At 38.5% G+C, this 17,253-nt stretch overlaps 2 protein-coding genes and 1 long non-coding RNA gene across 3 annotated transcripts in view; 2 read left to right on the top strand and 1 right to left on the bottom strand.

Moving 5' to 3' along the window:
• Positions 1-17,253, bottom strand: part of psmd1 (proteasome 26S subunit, non-ATPase 1) — a 113,532-nt gene that overhangs the window by 51,074 nt on the left and 45,205 nt on the right. The window contains exons 13-16 of the mRNA XM_034179961.1: positions 14,419-14,530; positions 13,928-14,124; positions 13,163-13,258; positions 11,083-11,147 (exon numbers count right to left, since the gene is read on the bottom strand). Of these exons, the coding sequence (XP_034035852.1) occupies positions 11,083-11,147; positions 13,163-13,258; positions 13,928-14,124; positions 14,419-14,530 (470 nt within the window). The remainder of the gene's footprint in view (positions 1-11,082; positions 11,148-13,162; positions 13,259-13,927; positions 14,125-14,418; positions 14,531-17,253) is intronic.
• Positions 1,236-7,985, top strand: htr2b (5-hydroxytryptamine (serotonin) receptor 2B, G protein-coupled). The gene is made up of 4 exons (XM_034179962.1): positions 1,236-1,904; positions 2,307-2,933; positions 6,018-6,218; positions 6,993-7,985. Exons 2-4 carry the CDS (start codon positions 2,672-2,674, stop codon positions 7,946-7,948), a joined length of 1,419 nt encoding a protein of 472 aa, XP_034035853.1. The 5' UTR covers positions 1,236-1,904; positions 2,307-2,671; the 3' UTR covers positions 7,949-7,985.
• LOC117518744 lies at positions 8,044-10,112 on the top strand. Its single transcript, XR_004563061.1, has 3 exons — positions 8,044-8,382; positions 8,667-8,670; positions 9,815-10,112. It is a non-coding gene; the product is annotated as an uncharacterized LOC117518744 (long non-coding RNA).

The following is a 17,253-nucleotide window of genomic DNA, read 5'->3' as shown; positions in this document are numbered from 1 at the left end:
ACTGTAACGAACATTACATCGGTGAGACTAAGCAACCTTTACACAAAAGGCTATACCAGCACCACAGAGAGGGTGCCAGTGGACCTCAGTCTACAGTTCATCTCCACCTTAAAGACACTAACCACACGTTTGAGGACAAGGAAGTTAAAATATTAGCCAGAGAGAAGAAATGGTTTGAGAGAGGGATCAAGGAGGCATTCTTTGTGAAACGTTTGAAACCCAGCCTTAACCGAGGAGGGGGTCTGAGGCATGCTTTGTCCCCTGTTTACAATGGGGTGCTCAGGTCAAAGCAGTTTCAGTCTTTTGTTCATGGTAATGAGTCATTCACGTCATCAGCAGAGTCGTCAAGGGAGCCATCAGGAGAGGGACAGCTGCCCTGTCATTAGGAGGGTGCTAACTAGAGCACAATAGGTGCTGATCAGAGCTATTGTTTAGTCACTAGCCTATAGCAGTCTGCCGCTCGGTAGGAGGGGTCTGGTTAGGTTTAAAACTCCAGCTTTTGTGACTTCTTGATTATTCTTCTCTACAAGAGTCAAGACAGAAGTCAGACCACCAGAGCAAGAATTTTAGCTGAGGAAGCTTCTGCGATTTGAAGCGAAACGTCCTCGCGTCAAGCAACCCAGTCCAGTCGAAGATTCAAGCTTTTCTACTATGGAAACCACCTAGACAACTGAGAGCCTACACAGAAACATAATCTGACTATTCCCATTCATATTTTTTTGCATCTTGCAAAATATGCATTTATAAATGTCATACTGACAGAACGACAGGCAAAGAAGACAAATCTGTCAGCTCATCATGTTTGTTTTAATCATTACAGCAGTTACGAAGATAGAGATCAATGTTCAGCCAAGTTTGTTCATTCTGGGAAAAACCTGCAGTACACAGATCCTGGCAGGAAGATACCAGCTTTAATTCTCACATTTCCTTTTGAGGAGTTAACTAAATCACCTGGTGACTGTATGCTCCAGAGATTGTTCATTTCTCATACAGCTAATTCATGACGTCTTGTGTCTTCTGTTAATTGCAAAAAAAAAAAAAAAACAAAAAAAAACAAAAAAAAACAAAGGTTGCGTTTTTGAGGTTGTGAAAGAAATATATTGACAAATTTTCAAAAAATAAAATATGCTCGAAGAATATTCCTACATTCATGTTAGCTTGTCATTCTAAAAATGTGACTTTATAAAACAGAATAAAAAAGCAATCATGTACAAGTATTTGTTTCAAGCAGCTAAACAGAGAGAAGGATCTCTCCATGAACTATGTACTACCTCTGCCATCACTGCTTCACAAGGAGGAGAGAAGAGAAATTGACAAATGTAAACAGTGGTACGGCTGTGTTGAAGGAAATTACCTCCCAGAACCACAGGCATACTGCCAGCACAAAGACATTCATCTGTTTTTTTTTTTTAACAGTCTGACTCACGGGCAAGACCAAGGGGAGAGAGGGGAGACAAAGGGTAAACAAGATGGGAGGAGTGCAAGCTGATTAGAGGCTACACACAAACAGCATTGGGAAGAGGGAAAGAGAAGAAGGACCCACAACATCTGAAAGTTTTAAACCTACGATCGTGATCGGTGATGCAAATCAGCACTGGGCATTCCTCCAACGTGTGGAAGGGAAAAGAAATTTCACATCCACTTCTTCAGAGCGACACAGATAAAGGATCTGCCTCTGAGGGAAGGAATTCTTTCAGAGTTGGGCCGGGTGGACACATAAAAATGTGAGCAAGATATGGATGAAGATTTTTACTAAGAAATGAGTGAAGACTGCAGCATGGTGGACACTGAGCTGTACAAAATACAGCTTTTGCGACGACAGAAGGAAGCAACAGCTTTGAAAATAACTCGACAGAATAAATCAAAGAGCAACTTAATGGCATAATGGTTATTGTCAAGACCAGGTAAGAAAATTACTCCCCCAGTCAGTTTAAATTTTGTGTAATGCACTGTTCATGTGTAACCGTGGACATTACCATTTATGATAACTTAATTGGAATGTTGTAAAATACATTTGTTCTGCAAATAAAGGCTATATGTTTAAATATGTGTTGAGCCCCTGGTGGCTGTAAATTGCTATAAAGCTTTTTAGTTTTGTTTTTTTAAACATACATTTTTAAAAAGGTATGGTTGTAAAGGAAATAATGCATACAAATTGAATCATAAGTACATTATTGATAACACCATCCAGTAATATTCTGCACATAGAAAAGTTCCCTCTTCATTTAGTACCATAAATAACTCTTCATAACACCTTCATTTTGCCAACGAAACAAGAAAGTAACTTACTGCTGTTCCTTTAACAGATGTTTTTGTGGACAATAAAAATGACAAGCATTCTGACTGCCTGTGAGAACTACAGAAAGTGAAGATTCACAGCATCTCTCCATGGAGGTTCCAACCGTTCTGGAATAATTTCCCATACTGAAGTTAGTCCTGAATTTTTTTTCGTCATTATACTTTTCCTAAAATCCTATACTGATGGTCAGCGATAGGGATTTGTTTGCACACTGCACAAGGGAGGAAGCATTCTGTGCACAGACACCGAACTGTCCTATGCTACTGTGTGCCCTCCTCTGGTGGATACAGTGACCATGCTGACCAAGTCTGCAGCACCACAAAAGTCAGAGTCTCGACCCACACTAAGACCTGCTGTAACTTCTGCAGCGCCATGTCTCAGCCAGTGGTGGCTGCACTCCAACAAAACAACTCGCAAACAGGAGAGGCACCTGAGATTCAGCTGAAATGGGCGGCCCTGCTCATCATCATTTTTATCATCCCTACGATTGGAGGCAATATCCTGGTCATTCTTGCAGTGTCCCTCGAAAGAAAACTGCAAAATGCTACCAACTACTTTCTGATGTCACTTGCCATGGCAGATCTACTGGTGGGACTCCTAGTGATGCCCATTGCCATGATCACTGTTCTCTACAGTAAGTTTACCACAGTCCCAAAAAGATGAAAGATGTTTTGCTTTGATTTAGTTTTTTTTGTGTGTGTGGATGCATGTTAGAGTTTTAAATGGCTTTTATATACATTCTGAAAACTATGCGTGTATGAGAGTCACTGAATCAGCTAAAAATTTTTAATAAAACCCCCATATCATCCTCTAAGTATGTAATAAATAAACAAGCTAAATATGGCATGGGTAGCAAATACTCTGAGAAAAAAAAAATATATATATACAAACTTGACCAACTCAAAAGAAATGATTTTCAATGAAATATAATGACAGATAGTGGACAATAAACATACTACTTGCTCTGGCAGCGCCGCAGTAGCGGTTGAACAGTTTGGTCTAAACAACTTGAATGGGATGTGAGAAATCTTGAAAATGAGGGAAGAAAAAAAAAAAAATCTCACAAAAACTTATTTTAATTACTGAGCTAGTGATGTCTAAATACAGCTGCACATGAAACATATTTGACATGATGAACTAGATAAAATGCTTTGATAAAGAGCACTGGCTGCAACATTATAAGCAAATAAACTGAATTAAAGAAAAAGAATAATATAATCATGTCACAAAAAGGTAGAGACTGAAAGCCATTAAATATACTGAGAGGAAATCAACATAGAAATACGCAAAATAGAAGTAAAGAGGATTGATGTCTTTTTTTTTTTTTTAAATCTCAACTTCTGTGGATGAACTGTTTGTGTGCAAAAATGCACATCATGTACTTGGCTTCAGAAAAAAGTAAAAGCTAAACACTACAGATCTTTATTTTTGAAAAGCTAACGCGAATATTGAAATCTGGTTATCCATATATTTTCTAACCCCACTTATTCCAGTTAAGGATCAGGGGGGCTAGAACCTATCACAGGGGTTGGGTGAGGTATGGTATGAAAAACTGAAAGATTACAATGTAACAACTGCACTCATGATAGCAAAGCCTGTACTTTTTATAGTTACAAACAACAACAACAAAAAATTGATAAGCTGTCAAACAAATCATACCAAGGTAAAGCAAAATATATAAGACATTAATTATAAGACACAAAATTTACTGGGCCATAACAAAAGTAGCAAATATCCAAATTTGTTTTAAAGCCCGGACTGAACACAGAGACATCAAAAATGTGCATATACAGGGCTTGTGTAAAGTGTAGCATGGATACCAACAGTTCAACTGTAACCCAGGAAGTTATAATGGCAAGAAAACATACGGGTATGTGCCTAGAGATAAGTAATTAATCAAAAAACAATTAATAAGCCATATCCGTAAAAGGGTCCAAAAACATCCAGAAAAAGCAACAAACCTACAGTTACACCTCTGTGAAGTCAACGTGGAGGCAACACCCTAAACTGATTTTTAAATGTGGCCTATGATGACAGCAAGAGTATGGACAGAATAATAAAAACTAAAATAATTAAGAAGAATCCTCTGAAGAGAGTGAAATGATATGGTGCAGATTCCTATGTACTTGAAAGTTGTTGCCTCACAAAAGCACTGACTGAGTGAACATTTTCATCCCCCCAAGGCTTGTAGCAGCAGTGAAATATGCATATTGATTGCATTTCCATTCTCATCTTCTGTAAGGATGTGAATATTGGGTAGGTTTGATCTCGGTACTGGGCTGAAAAATATAACAAAATAAAAAACCTCACCAGAAGTATGACTCAGAAATCAGAACAACCAAGATGGAAAGTACTTTAAGCAAATATGAAAAGGGTGGTGAGACAAAAGAAAATGTAAAATCCTTTCCAATGCAGACTTCTGCAAACTTAATCGTTACGGGACAATCGCCAGGCAAACTACTTGTGAATTTTATGCCTGGAACTGAAAATAAACACTAATGTTGTGCATAGACTCAAGCACATCTACATAAAGAGCTTTTAGCACCATAAACAGTCAGTCACCCCTCCTTTTTCCAGTAAAGCCATTCCCCACAGAGATAAACAAACACCAATCTTTTGCATGAGTGCTGCTTCTAATCCTTTGCCACTGTAGTACATGTCCCATAGCAAGTAGTGTGCAAGATAAAGTTGATTTTGGAATGAACGTCCACTGGAATGCAAAAAAGAAAATGCTAAACATAACTCAATATTCCACAAATTGTGAGATTTGTACCCCGAAATATCATCAAACTGACCAATGAGGTACAAGCAACCATACAGGGCCGTAGCAAGAAAACCCATTATTTTAAAATATCCAATGTTCCAATTTAATTCCAGGGGAGGGATAAACCACATTTTATTGCCCCACAATCTGACCACATTTCTTTATTGTCAATATTGACTATTTTCAATATTTTAAAAATGTATAGTTTAAGTACTAATGGAGGGTGGTGGTCAAGTGGTTAGTGCACTTGGTTTCAGTGCAAAGGTTCAGGGAAGATTCATTCAAACCCCACCCATGCCACATTTCTACATGTAATGTGGAGTTGCGTCAGAAAGGGCATCCAGCAATAAAACTTGTGCCAATTCAACACGCAGATTCATCTTCGATATACTGTGGCGACCCCAAGTGTAAACTAGGGAGCAGTTAAAGGAACTTTCTTTTACAGCTTAAGTGTTAGTTTTCTGATAGCACCGAATATTTGTTATTCTTTAAAGTCCCATTACAATTCAATATGTGTGAATGATTACAGTAACAAAATATAGCAGTTTCATTACAATTGTTATGATTTCTTACAGCAATGAATGGATTAATTCCTTACCCTCTGCTTTAACCACAGACTTGTGTACATACTGGACAAAGCCTGTGTGCTACCACCCATAGGTAAAAGCAGATGATTAGTCGCAGGTGCATACAGACCCCCCCCCCCCCCCACACACACACACGGATGTATAAATTAGTAATGGAAACAAATAAGGTGTTTCTGTAGTTCACACAATTTTTAAGCTTTCAAAAAAATTTTCATATGCCCCAAGAGGATAGTCCATATACCCCAGGGGTGCAGGCAGTGCTTGTGGGGAGCTGCTGTTGTAACTGATCTTCAGATAATTTTTAGATCATATATCCATACCTACAAGTGCAAAACAATATGTAATATTTTTCTTATCCTCTCTTTAGATTCTGACTGGCCTCTTCCAGAGTTTCTCTGCCCTATCTGGCTCTTCCTGGATGTGTTATTTTCCACTGCATCCATCATGCACTTATGCGCCATTTCACTGGACCGCTATATTGCTATCAAGAAGCCCATCCAACACAGCCAGAACAAATCCAGAGCTAAAGCGATGGCCAAGATAGCACTCGTGTGGCTCATATCCATTTGTAAGCATATTTTCTCAGATTTCCTTTCAAATCGGATAAACTTTACAAAACCACAGTAGAGATCTGTATACAGTAAATGTAAGAGACAAAAAGATTTCTTAAGAACAATTTTTTTTTCTTAAAAACAATGGCATAGCTAGAACATAAAACTCAGAGTTACAAGCCGGATGCAATAAAAGTATAGGTTGTATAAACAGCTACTCTATATATGAGAATAAAATGAGATAGGTTGAGAGGATGGGACAGGCTCCAATCATACTTCACACTATATTTAGCCAAATACATTGTGGTATTTCACAATATCCTACTGATAGCCAGAAATCATTTCTCATATCTTTGTACATAGAATGCTCATTAAGGACATAAAAACTTTAAAACCATAATAGCAATAAGTTAATTTTCCTTAACATTTCTGTTCTTTAAACAAAAACAGTTTACAACTTTAATCAGATTCAACAAAGCATTACTGTACTTTGACCTCTTAAGTCTCAATTTGGCCAACATATTTTTCATCTTAACGTAAACACAAGTCAGAGGTTTGACTTCGTCTTCTTACTTCTAAGTATTAACATGTTCCTTCACAAATCATTTTATCTAGAGTACAACTGTGAAATTAAAAATAAAACTAATACCTTTTGATGAGGGAAAAGGTGGGGTAAATTGTAGCACTGCAGCTGGTGTTGAAACCATGAAATTTAAAGTTCTGAAAGTGTTGAAATTGAGCATGCTGACCAAGTCAAGCTATTTAACAATAAATCGTTCCTGTCATTCCAGGTATAGCAATTCCAATTCCTATTAGAGGGCTCAGGAGTCACCATCTACCAAACAACATCACCTTCAACAACAACCACACTTGCCTGCTGAAAACAGACACCTTCCGGGAGTTTATCATGTTTGGCTCCTTGGCAGCATTTTTCATCCCTTTGATGATCATGATGGTCATCTATCTACTCACCATCAAAGCACTGCACAAAAAAGTTTATCTGCTGAGGTCAAAGGTGAAGCAACGGTTTACTTGCCCAACAGTCTGTGTGGTTTTTAAACCTGACCAAACTCAAACACCATCTGCAGCTGAGCAACAGATCATGCTGGAGAACAAATCGCCCAGGAAGCAAGAAAAGCCAAACACGGTCACTGAAAATAATACAGGAGAGAATGTGCCATTTCGCAGAATGTCCAGCATGGGCAAGAAATCGATGCAAAATCTCAGCAATGAGCAGCGCGCCTCAAAGGTGCTAGGAATTGTCTTTCTCCTGTTTGTAGTCATGTGGTGCCCCTTCTTCATCACCAATATCACGTCTGTACTGTGCACCAGCTGCGATGTTAAAATAATAGCCCGACTCATGGAGGTCTTTGTTTGGGTCGGTTATGTGTCATCAGGTATAAATCCGTTGGTCTACACTCTGTTCAACAAAACCTTCAGGCAAGCATTCACACGTTACATCACCTGCAACTACAAACACTGTACTAGCTGTGGGCTTGGGAGGCATCCAGGGACATCAAATGCAGATCGAACCCTGACACGGATTTCTTTCAGGCCTTCCATGACAGAAAACTCTAAACTGTTTGTGAAACGAGGAATGAAAAATGGTATTGGAACAGCGAGCTACCGAAGTCCACTGCGGCGCAGGCAAGCACCTGCACAGACATGCAGTGGTGTTGTAATAGACACACTGTTCCTGACTGAAAATGAAAATGGTAAACAGGGGGAACATGTGAGTTCTTTATAAAACTATTAATCCAATTAAAAGAAACACTTGAACAGTACTGGATGTATGGTGATTTATTTTTGTTGTTTTTAATCTCTGTAAGGCAAAACATTGTGTAGTCACGAGGTGCATCATTTAATGGCGGGTACTCATCAGTTAACTGGAGGATTTACACCAATGTCATGGGTTAAATGACGAAGACCAACTTCCAGAATAGTCATGGTCAAATATTCCCTTGTGTTCAAATTCTTGAAAGAGAAAGATAATGTTATTCTACTGTTTCTCCAAAGGATTATGGTATGCAAAATTATAAATGAATGAATAAATAAATAAAAACAGAAAATAAAATAAAATCAGGCATTCAAAAAGACAAAAAAAAAAAAAAAAAACAACACCATCTGATCACTCGCAGACTTGTAGTGAGAGTGAAACACTTTGTCTCAGGTAAGATTTTAGTTCTAAGTACAGGGATGAAAGTGGGCCGTGGAAAGGAGAAAAAAAAACTGAAAAGTTTTGCCCAAAGGTCCTGGCGGGGGGTCTGGGGGTTCTCCCTCAGAAAAAAAAACTGAGATCTCAGATGCATTCTAGTGCATTTTCAGGTGTATTTACAGACCCCCCCCAAAAAAAAAAAAAATGCAAAGTTTTTGTTGGGTCAGGTGAATCTTTCCACCCCAGTCTTTTCACACAACTTGTAATGTGCTACCAGCCTTTAATCCAAAAAGCATACATTGTGGTTCAGAAAAGTACACAGTAAATGACAATTCAAAGAATTTAAAAATAATAATTCTCAATTTCAATTCAAATGGAACAATAGGAGTATTTATGGCACTTTAATGCATCAACTTGTTCAATCTCCACTCATTTCTGAGTTTGGAGCCATTTGGAGTTTGGACCTACTGATGATCTCCGTTTTCAAATTCTTGGCCACCTTAAAATCCTTACAAATGTGTTTTTACTTCAAGATTAAATTCCGATTAATTGTACAATTGAAGTTAAAAAACTTCTTATATTTGAAAACTTTATTTTTAGACAAATAAAATAGCATGAAGAGTAATGTATGCATGTAGTAATGGTAGATTCATTCATTCATTCAGCAATTTTTAAATGTTTCTGATGTGGAACAAGATATTTATTTCTTAAAATACAAACAAATATGAAACAGCACTGCTATTTCTTTGATTACTTGATAGTTAAAAAAATCTAAGTTATTTAAACTGGAGACAAAAATCTAAGTTATTTAAACTGGAGACTTTCCTTGTAGCTATGGCAGTAAATTAAAAACTGTGTAGTTTTATTTGGGGAAAAATAAAAATAGGTCAAACAGTCAGCTCAACTGCTGCAGCTAAAAAGCTAATTTAGCTGATAAACTTCAGCAGAGCACTAACGTCACATTATTTTCACTCACTCATCTCAATCAAACTTTTGTCCACCGCTCAAACTCAATCTTGTGACTCGCAGACAAACTCATCTAAAAATGCTAACGCCGATAGCATTTCTAGATGAGAGTTTAAATGCTAACGGCGTTAGCATTTTTAGCAGCTGAGAGCTTCACCTATTAGCTCCACTTAATGTATGATTACTGGAAGAAAAATGCAGTTCATAACTTTTAATGTCCACAACAAAGTAAACCGTTAGGAAAACAACAACGCCTTACCCAAAAAATATAACTTAATACTAAACTCGCAAAAACCAAAACAAAATAACCCTTCTTTGGAGATTATTGGTGGCTTGCAAACAAACAGGGTGCATTACCGCCATCAACTCTTTGGGCGTGGAACTGAGTGAATGGATTCTGATGTATGTTTTCAAAAATGACCCGGAAACGTTCACCATGTGAGTAATAATACAGATTTCCGGTAATTTCCAGAAGGCTTTCATCACTGTAAGTAGAGCACGAAGATGAACATGTCATTGGTTATGTCCAAGCATTAATTTGTGCTGTAATATTTTCTGAATAAAAGTCAAGTCTGACACCATGCGCTGCTGCTGCACCAACCACACCATGGATCCTGCCTTGGGTCCTGGATGGCAACCACTCAGGCAGCCAACTATTCCATGCCAACAGCTGGAACATAAACATCCATCTGCCACAGCTGAAGTAAAGCTTCATGGCCTTCCCCAGCCACTAGAGTCCTCAACACTGAGGCACCAGTGTGCTGGACAATGCACACAGAAACACACCACATGGTCAAATTTCCCATCACTTAAAGTAAAAGCAACACAAAGACTGACATTCCACAAATCTTCAATTGTTATTAAAATGGAATTAAAATATATAGCAAACCCCTAATATCAATAAAATCAACATCAAAGATGACTTGATAACACTATGAAACTGCTTCAATAATGAAATACCTCAATATACTTTATTATACTGCATTTCGTAGCAGTGTTTTGTAATCACTCCTAGGTGTGCATGTGTCTGGACATGAACAAAATAAATGATGGGAATATTACTTGGAAACGCGTCTTCGGATGATTAACATTTGAAACAGATCAGCCAAAGGTCAATAATCAGTTCAAACAAAATATGTTTGCTATGAATGTGGCTACAGTTTTGATCAAAAGCTCTTATTGAGCAGTAAATTATTTTTGATCAATTGGTATAAGTGGCTTCATGATGAAGGCACAACAAAGTTATATTAAGTCATAACCTTCCACCACCTCACTTGATATGTGATCCTTCAAAGCTCACTGCATGCATTGATGACAATGCTGACGTGCATCAGCCAATGGCTTCATATTAAATTTGTTCTTTTTAAATTTTTATTTTTTATTTTCATGAAATATTCTGTTTGTCATTTTAAACTTTAAGGTTTTTTTTGTTTTGTTTTTTTACATATTTTACTGCTGTATAAATCTGTCTTTTGCATTGTTCTGTATACAATTTTGATGTTAAAAATTTTTACATCTGCCTTAGTTTGTAAATTTGAGGTTTACAATTAATTTGAGAGAAAAAGAAGGAAAAGAAGACCAACTTCCCCCTCGTAGGTCATTTGACTTCACGGGGGGAACAACATGAAGACTGTTTGCTGAGTAGATCACAAGTCAATTGTAAAGGTTTGCCGCACTGGCTTCAAAGGGCATATGGCCATTATGATGATTTCTTTAACTGACAGGGTTTGATCATTCAAATGGTTCAGTCTGAATCCTACCTGAATAAGATGAAGCCAATGGACTCGACAGCAGCCCTTCTGACATCATCATTCACGTCGCTCACCTGCAGCAAAATAAGAAGTGATCAAGTGAACAAGAATGAACATCCTCCAATTATTTTGTTCATATATTGTGGCCTACTTTTTGAAAACCATATTCCTTCAGCTGTACTTTAAACTTCAGCGTGCAGTAACTGCCCCCTGCAGGAAGATTGTGGCTCTTCACGCCTTAAAAATACAGTGCATCCAGAAACCATTAACAGTGCTTCACTTTTTACACACTTTATGTTACAGCCTTGATCCATAATACAGTAAATTAATTTTTTTTCCCCAAAATTCTACCTATAACACCCCATAATGACAGCATGAAGTTTTTAATTTTTAAAATGTATTTATTTTTGCAAATTTATAAAAAAAAAATCTGAGATGTTCAATTGGATTCAGGTCTGGGCTCTGGCTGGGCCATTCAAGGACAATCACAGGGTTGTCCTGAAGCCACTCGATATCTTGGCTGTGTGCTTAGGGTCCTGCTGAAAGATGAACCATCGCCCTAGTGAGGTCAAGAGTGCTCTGGAGGTTTTCATCCAGGATGTCTCTGTACATTGCTGCATTCATCTTTCCCTCAATCCTGACTAGTCTCCCAGTTCCTGCCACTGAAAAACATCTCCACAGCATGATGCTGCCACTACCATGCTTCACTGTAGGGATGGTGCCTGGTGTCCTCCAAACATGCCTCCTGGCATTCACCCCAAAGAGTTCAATCTTTGTCTCATCAAACCAGAGGATTTTGTTTCTCATGGTCTTACAGTCCTTCAGGTGCCTTTTGGCAAACTCCAGGCAGGCTGTCATGTGCCTTTTACTAAGGAGTGGCTTCTGTCTGGCCACTCTACCATACAGGTATGATTGTTGGATTGCTACAGAGATGGTTGTCCTTCTGGAAGGCTCTCCTCTCTCCACAGAGGAATGCTGGAGCTCTGACAGACCGACCATCGGGTTCGTGGTCACCTTCATGACTAAGGCTCTTCTCCCTTGATCGCTCAGTTTAGATGTGCGGCCAGCTCTAGGAAGAGTCCTGGTGGACGCAAATGTCTTCCATTTATGGATAATGGAGGCCATTGTGCTCATTGGGACTTTCAAAGGAGCAGAAATATTTCTGTACCCTTCCCCAAATTTGTGCCTCAAGACAATCCTGTCTCAGGTCTTCAGACAATTCATTTGACTTCATGCTTGTTTGTGTTCTGACATGCACTGTCTACTGTGGGACCTTATATGTAGATAGGTGTGTGACTTTCCAAATCATGTCTAATCAACTGAATTTACCCCAGATGAACTCCAATTAAGCTGCAGAAACATCTCAAGGATGATCAGTGGAAACAAGATGCACCTGAGTTCAATTTTGAGCTTCATGGCAAAGGCTGTGAATACTTATGTACACGTGATTTCTTCATTTTGATTTGTGTGTGTGTTTAATAGATTTGCAAAAGTTTCAAAAAACTTTTTTCACATTGTCATTATGGGGTATTGTGGGTGTAATTTTGAGGGGAAAAATTAATTTCATCCATGTTGGAATAAGGCTGTAACATAAAAAAAAAAAAAAGTGAAGCACTGGATACTTTCCAGATGCACAGTACACCAATATAATCACAAAAGTTACAAAAATACAGCTCCAAATTGTGGAATCAAAATGTTGAATTCCAGTGCAGAAATAAACATAAAAATTATATAAATAAAGCTAAAATCAATTAATACAGCAACAATAACACATTTCTGAAGAGGTTAAAATGTTACTCCCAGTAATAAATTTAAACAATTTGGTTTTAATATTAATGTGAGACTGAACTGGAATCAATTCATTCTACCTTAACTTAAAATACAAACTACAAAACACTGATGAGCTATGTTCCACATGAAATATTTTACTTGAAACAGGATTTGTTTGAATATTTAGAACATTAATCATAACATTAAATTAACTTCAATTGTGACTGAAACCAGTTGTGCCCTTCGTATCTGCTTAATTTCCAGTATAATAAAATAACCTGCTCTGTTAAATAATCAGTGCCAAACAGGAAACACTCACAGCCACATGGAGCAGACGTCGAATGGCCTTGTTGTTCCCAGAGCCACAGTAGGCCATGCCCACCGTGTACATTCCAGAGCGACGCAGAATGGGGTCCTATGGGTGACAGTGAAAGAAAGCAGAGCTTTGAGGATGTCTCTGCATGCACATGTACAATCAACAGAGTTTGAGGTATTGCCCCGTACAACTACTTTTAGGATTCCTGGCTCAGAGAACAGAAGACGACTTTCACATGAGATGGAATATACACACACAAAAGCACACAAATCCAGGAATGCAAGAGAACATACACAACTCAGTATGTCACACATTAGACATGTAGACCAAGGTTCGATTGCAGGTTTGTCTGCATCTCTGGAGAAGATGCTTCATCTGCAGTGTCCCAGTTCACCCAGCTATAACATGGTACTGGACTTGGCTGGGGAGTAATATATGAAGGACTGACATCCAGGGGAGTTGTGGACTCTCAACCACTCCACGTTATGATTTTAGGGGATAAGCACTGCCCAATGGGATGGTATGGACGTGTCATATAGTCTCTTTTTATTTATCTTTTTTTTGTATCATTGTTTCACTTTCTTATAGTCAATATTGTATTTTTAATTTGGAAAGCACTTGAGTATTTCAATTAAAAGCACTATGTAAATAAACATATCAAACATCTGTTATCAGCCATATTGTCCACAAACTGTACTCATGCCAGCTTATTGTAAAATGAAGCAACTCTGACTTGATGTGTGATCTGGCAGGCCAAAAAAACCTTACCTTGTCTCTGCAGAGGCTCTCAATTAGGGCATCCGCTTCCTCCATCCGTCCATACATGACAAGGGCGATACCCACAGCTAAACCACGCAAAATCTTCTCATGCTGCGTCTCCTGAGCATAGCCTACCATGTCCTCGATGGCCTGGGCCGACTTGGAGCCCAGCATGACCAGACCCAAAGCCAAGCCTGCAGCCTCACCTGGATTGTCATATGAGAGCAAATATTTGGCTGTTTTTGACTGTACAAGAAAAAGCAAATAGCACTTCTATTCTTGCCTCTATATTTATTTTCAAATCCCCCTGTATTTAAAATATGCCATTCTAATATTGCGTTTCACTACTGAAGTATGTTTAAGTATGTTTCATGCATCCAAATCAAAATATCACAACACAGGTCAGAACTAACTACACTAGGATGTTTGTCCTTTCTATTTTAAAGTAGTCTTCCTTCAGGACAAATCCGAGCTATCAGACTCAGTTGGGGTCTACACACCAGTGACTGCGTCATCCTGGTACAGGTTGGACTTGAGCAAGTCATAAACATCCTGTCTGGCTGTACCCAAGGCAGCTAAACCAAGGCCCAGAGCGCCACCATGACGGACAATCTGGAGGAAAAAATAAAAAATAAATAAAACTCGTGAAATATGCAACAAAGAAAATAAAATCAAGAAGCTCATGTCACAGTGAAATATAGTTTCAGCTAAAATAATTTATCTCAAGTTTTTCAAATTCATAAATTTTGTAAACATCAAGCCTTTTGCAATTTTGTATTTTGCAAAGCTGGTCATCCCTGTGCTTTTACAGATTAAAATTTTTTTAAGAACAACAATAATAATTTAGGCTTCATAGTATAAAATTTTCTGAAATGATGCCCTTTAAAGCCTATGGTGAAAACCAGGTGTGTCACAATTCTCCAAATCCTCGATTCGATTTTATTTTTGATTTTAGGGTCACGATTCGATTCTCGATTTTCTTTTTCTTACAACAGAGTGGCCTACGCCAGTTTTAGATTAGTCTATGATCAGTCATTGGTTTGATTCATCAAAGGTGGGCTTGGTAAAAGTGATACTTTTTGTAATACATTACATTAGGCACTAATGGTAAAAATTGTAATAATTTAATTAAGATATAATGTAACAATCTTCTCAGTCAAACAATAATAACAAAAATTAGAGGTCACAGAGGGTAGCTGCCATCTAGTGGCTTTTTTTGGTAGCAGCAGTGTGCACTATTAAAATAGCAATGTGCAACATAACAAAATAATAAAAAATACAGTAACAGTCATGTGCAAAGTAACAGAACAATTACAGCCATAACAAACTAAACTCTATCCTATAACAGTTGAACATAAAAAAATAAAACTTTTGGTCCCTGAGAATGACAACTGTCATTTTTCTTTAACAAAGATATAACTATGTGGAGAGAAAGATGCTCCTTAAGGTACCAAAACTATTAACATATTTGTGGCTAGACAAGACAACGGTTAGTTATATATTTTCAAGTTTTTGTTTAAGAAGATGAGAATGTCCACATTCTCTGGAGAAAGGGCTGCTCTATGAGCAGTCACAATGTCCCCTGCTGTGGAGAACACTCTCTCACTTGCTACACTTGTTGCTTGCACAGCAAGATAATGTTTGGAAAGCTTGGACAAATTTGGGTACTGATGCTCATTGTTTTTCCACCATTTCAGTGGATTTGCATCCACAGAAATTACTTTTGCCATCCTGTATAGCTCAATCTCCTCCTTGACAACATCAGGCCATGATTTTGGTGTTGTTGATGTAGTGGAGGCTGTGCTATAAAAGTCACCAAACAGTTCACTGAGTGTGATTCTCTTTGCTGGGGGGCTGCCTTCACTGGATGCTGCAGTTTCTGGGTTCTCTGCATGGTATTGGCTGGTCACTTTTCCTGAGGCCTGAGTCTAAAAAGAATATAAATTTATAAATGTATCAGTATTTCAATTACAAGATAAATTTGCATCACTATTAATAGCTGACATTTCATCATATGAATTTCAAATGGTCACATACCTGTGTGGGATGCTCTTGTAGGATTTTCTCAGCCAGACTGTTGAATATCTCTTTCCGAGAGGGGTCATCCAGATGGGGTAAAGACTTGAACCGAGGGTCCAAGGCAGTGCTCTCATTCAGGAACTGTTGAAGACTGGGATCTGAATACCTCCCTTCAATGTTGGTTGTTATAGCAGATTTAACATCCTTCACAATCTGTGAATCTGCGCCACTATGTTTCATTGTTGTGAGAATGGAGTGTTTGAGTGGCAGGATCATAGACACAGTGGGCTGCTGTTCTGAGCTCAATAGAGTTGTGATTGTTTTCATGGGCTTCAGAACCTCAACCACATCCTCCAGAACAGTCACATCTTGAGCAGAGAGTGTGATGAGATCTTTGGCATTCTTTTTTAACATCTTTTTCTGTGAGTGCAGAATAAACAGCAGCTTGTTGCTCTAAGTAGCGTTTGAGCATGTCATAGCTGGAGTTCCACCTTGTAGTGACGTCTTGAATCAGCTTGTGAGGAGGAAGCTGGAGCATCTCTTGTTTGGCCTTTAAGACAACTGCTGCAGTCGTGCTCTTATGAAAGAAGGTGACGACTCTCCTGACTTTGCTCAAAAGACGAGAAATCTGGTTTACTCCCAACCCCTTCTGGGATGCCAGGTTTACTGTGTGTGCAAAACACCCTATATGCGGTGACAATCCAGCTGCATTTGAGGCATTGACAATGTTTTTGGCATTATCAGTGGTCACAGGGATGGTTGTATTCAGTTTCTCCAGTTTCCATTCTAATACTGCTTCCTTTAGCACTTCTGCCAAATTATCACGTGTGTGATTCACAGATAGGGCGAGTTTGAAGTACTGGACTTTCAATCTCCCAATCATTATTGACGTAGTGTGCTGTCACTGTAATGTAGCTCTCAGTTGCTCTTGAGGTCAAGCCATCTGTTGTTATGGCAACTAACTCCGCAGTGCTTAGACCCCTCAAAACTTTTTCTTTAGCATCTTCATACATGGAGGGCAACAATTTGGTTGTAACGTGCGATCTGCTGGGAATACTGTAGCGCGGCTCAAGTACGCTAATTAAATGTTTAAACCCAGCGTTTTCCACCACTGAATAAGGCTGCAGGTCTGCTGCTGATAGCCCTATAACGTTAGTTATTGCTTTAGCACGAGCTGAGGTCTGTGCAAGTTTCATTACAAACGAAGAGTCAATAGTTGGCTGGACCAATGATGATGTTTTTCCAGCCAAATCAACATCTTTGTGATGACGGCGAATGTGTCCAGCCATGTTCGTTGTGTTATCCGTAGCCGGGTA

This window comes from Thalassophryne amazonica, chromosome 10 (assembly GCF_902500255.1).
Source record: "Thalassophryne amazonica chromosome 10, fThaAma1.1, whole genome shotgun sequence".
Classification (NCBI taxonomy): Eukaryota; Metazoa; Chordata; class Actinopteri; order Batrachoidiformes; family Batrachoididae; genus Thalassophryne; species Thalassophryne amazonica.
This window is presented reverse-complemented; position numbering and strand designations above follow the sequence as displayed.

Bases quoted from the DNA above. Each gene is read 5' to 3' on its own strand.
- htr2b (XM_034179962.1), top strand. From the start codon at position 2,672: ATGTCTCAGCCAGTGGTGGCTGCACTCCAACAAAACAACTCGCAAACA. The intron at 2,934-6,017 runs GTAAGTTTACCA...TCCTCTCTTTAG, and splicing joins CATGATCACTGTTCTCTACA to ATTCTGACTGGCCTCTTCCA. The intron at 6,219-6,992 runs GTAAGCATATTT...CTGTCATTCCAG, and splicing joins CGTGTGGCTCATATCCATTT to GTATAGCAATTCCAATTCCT.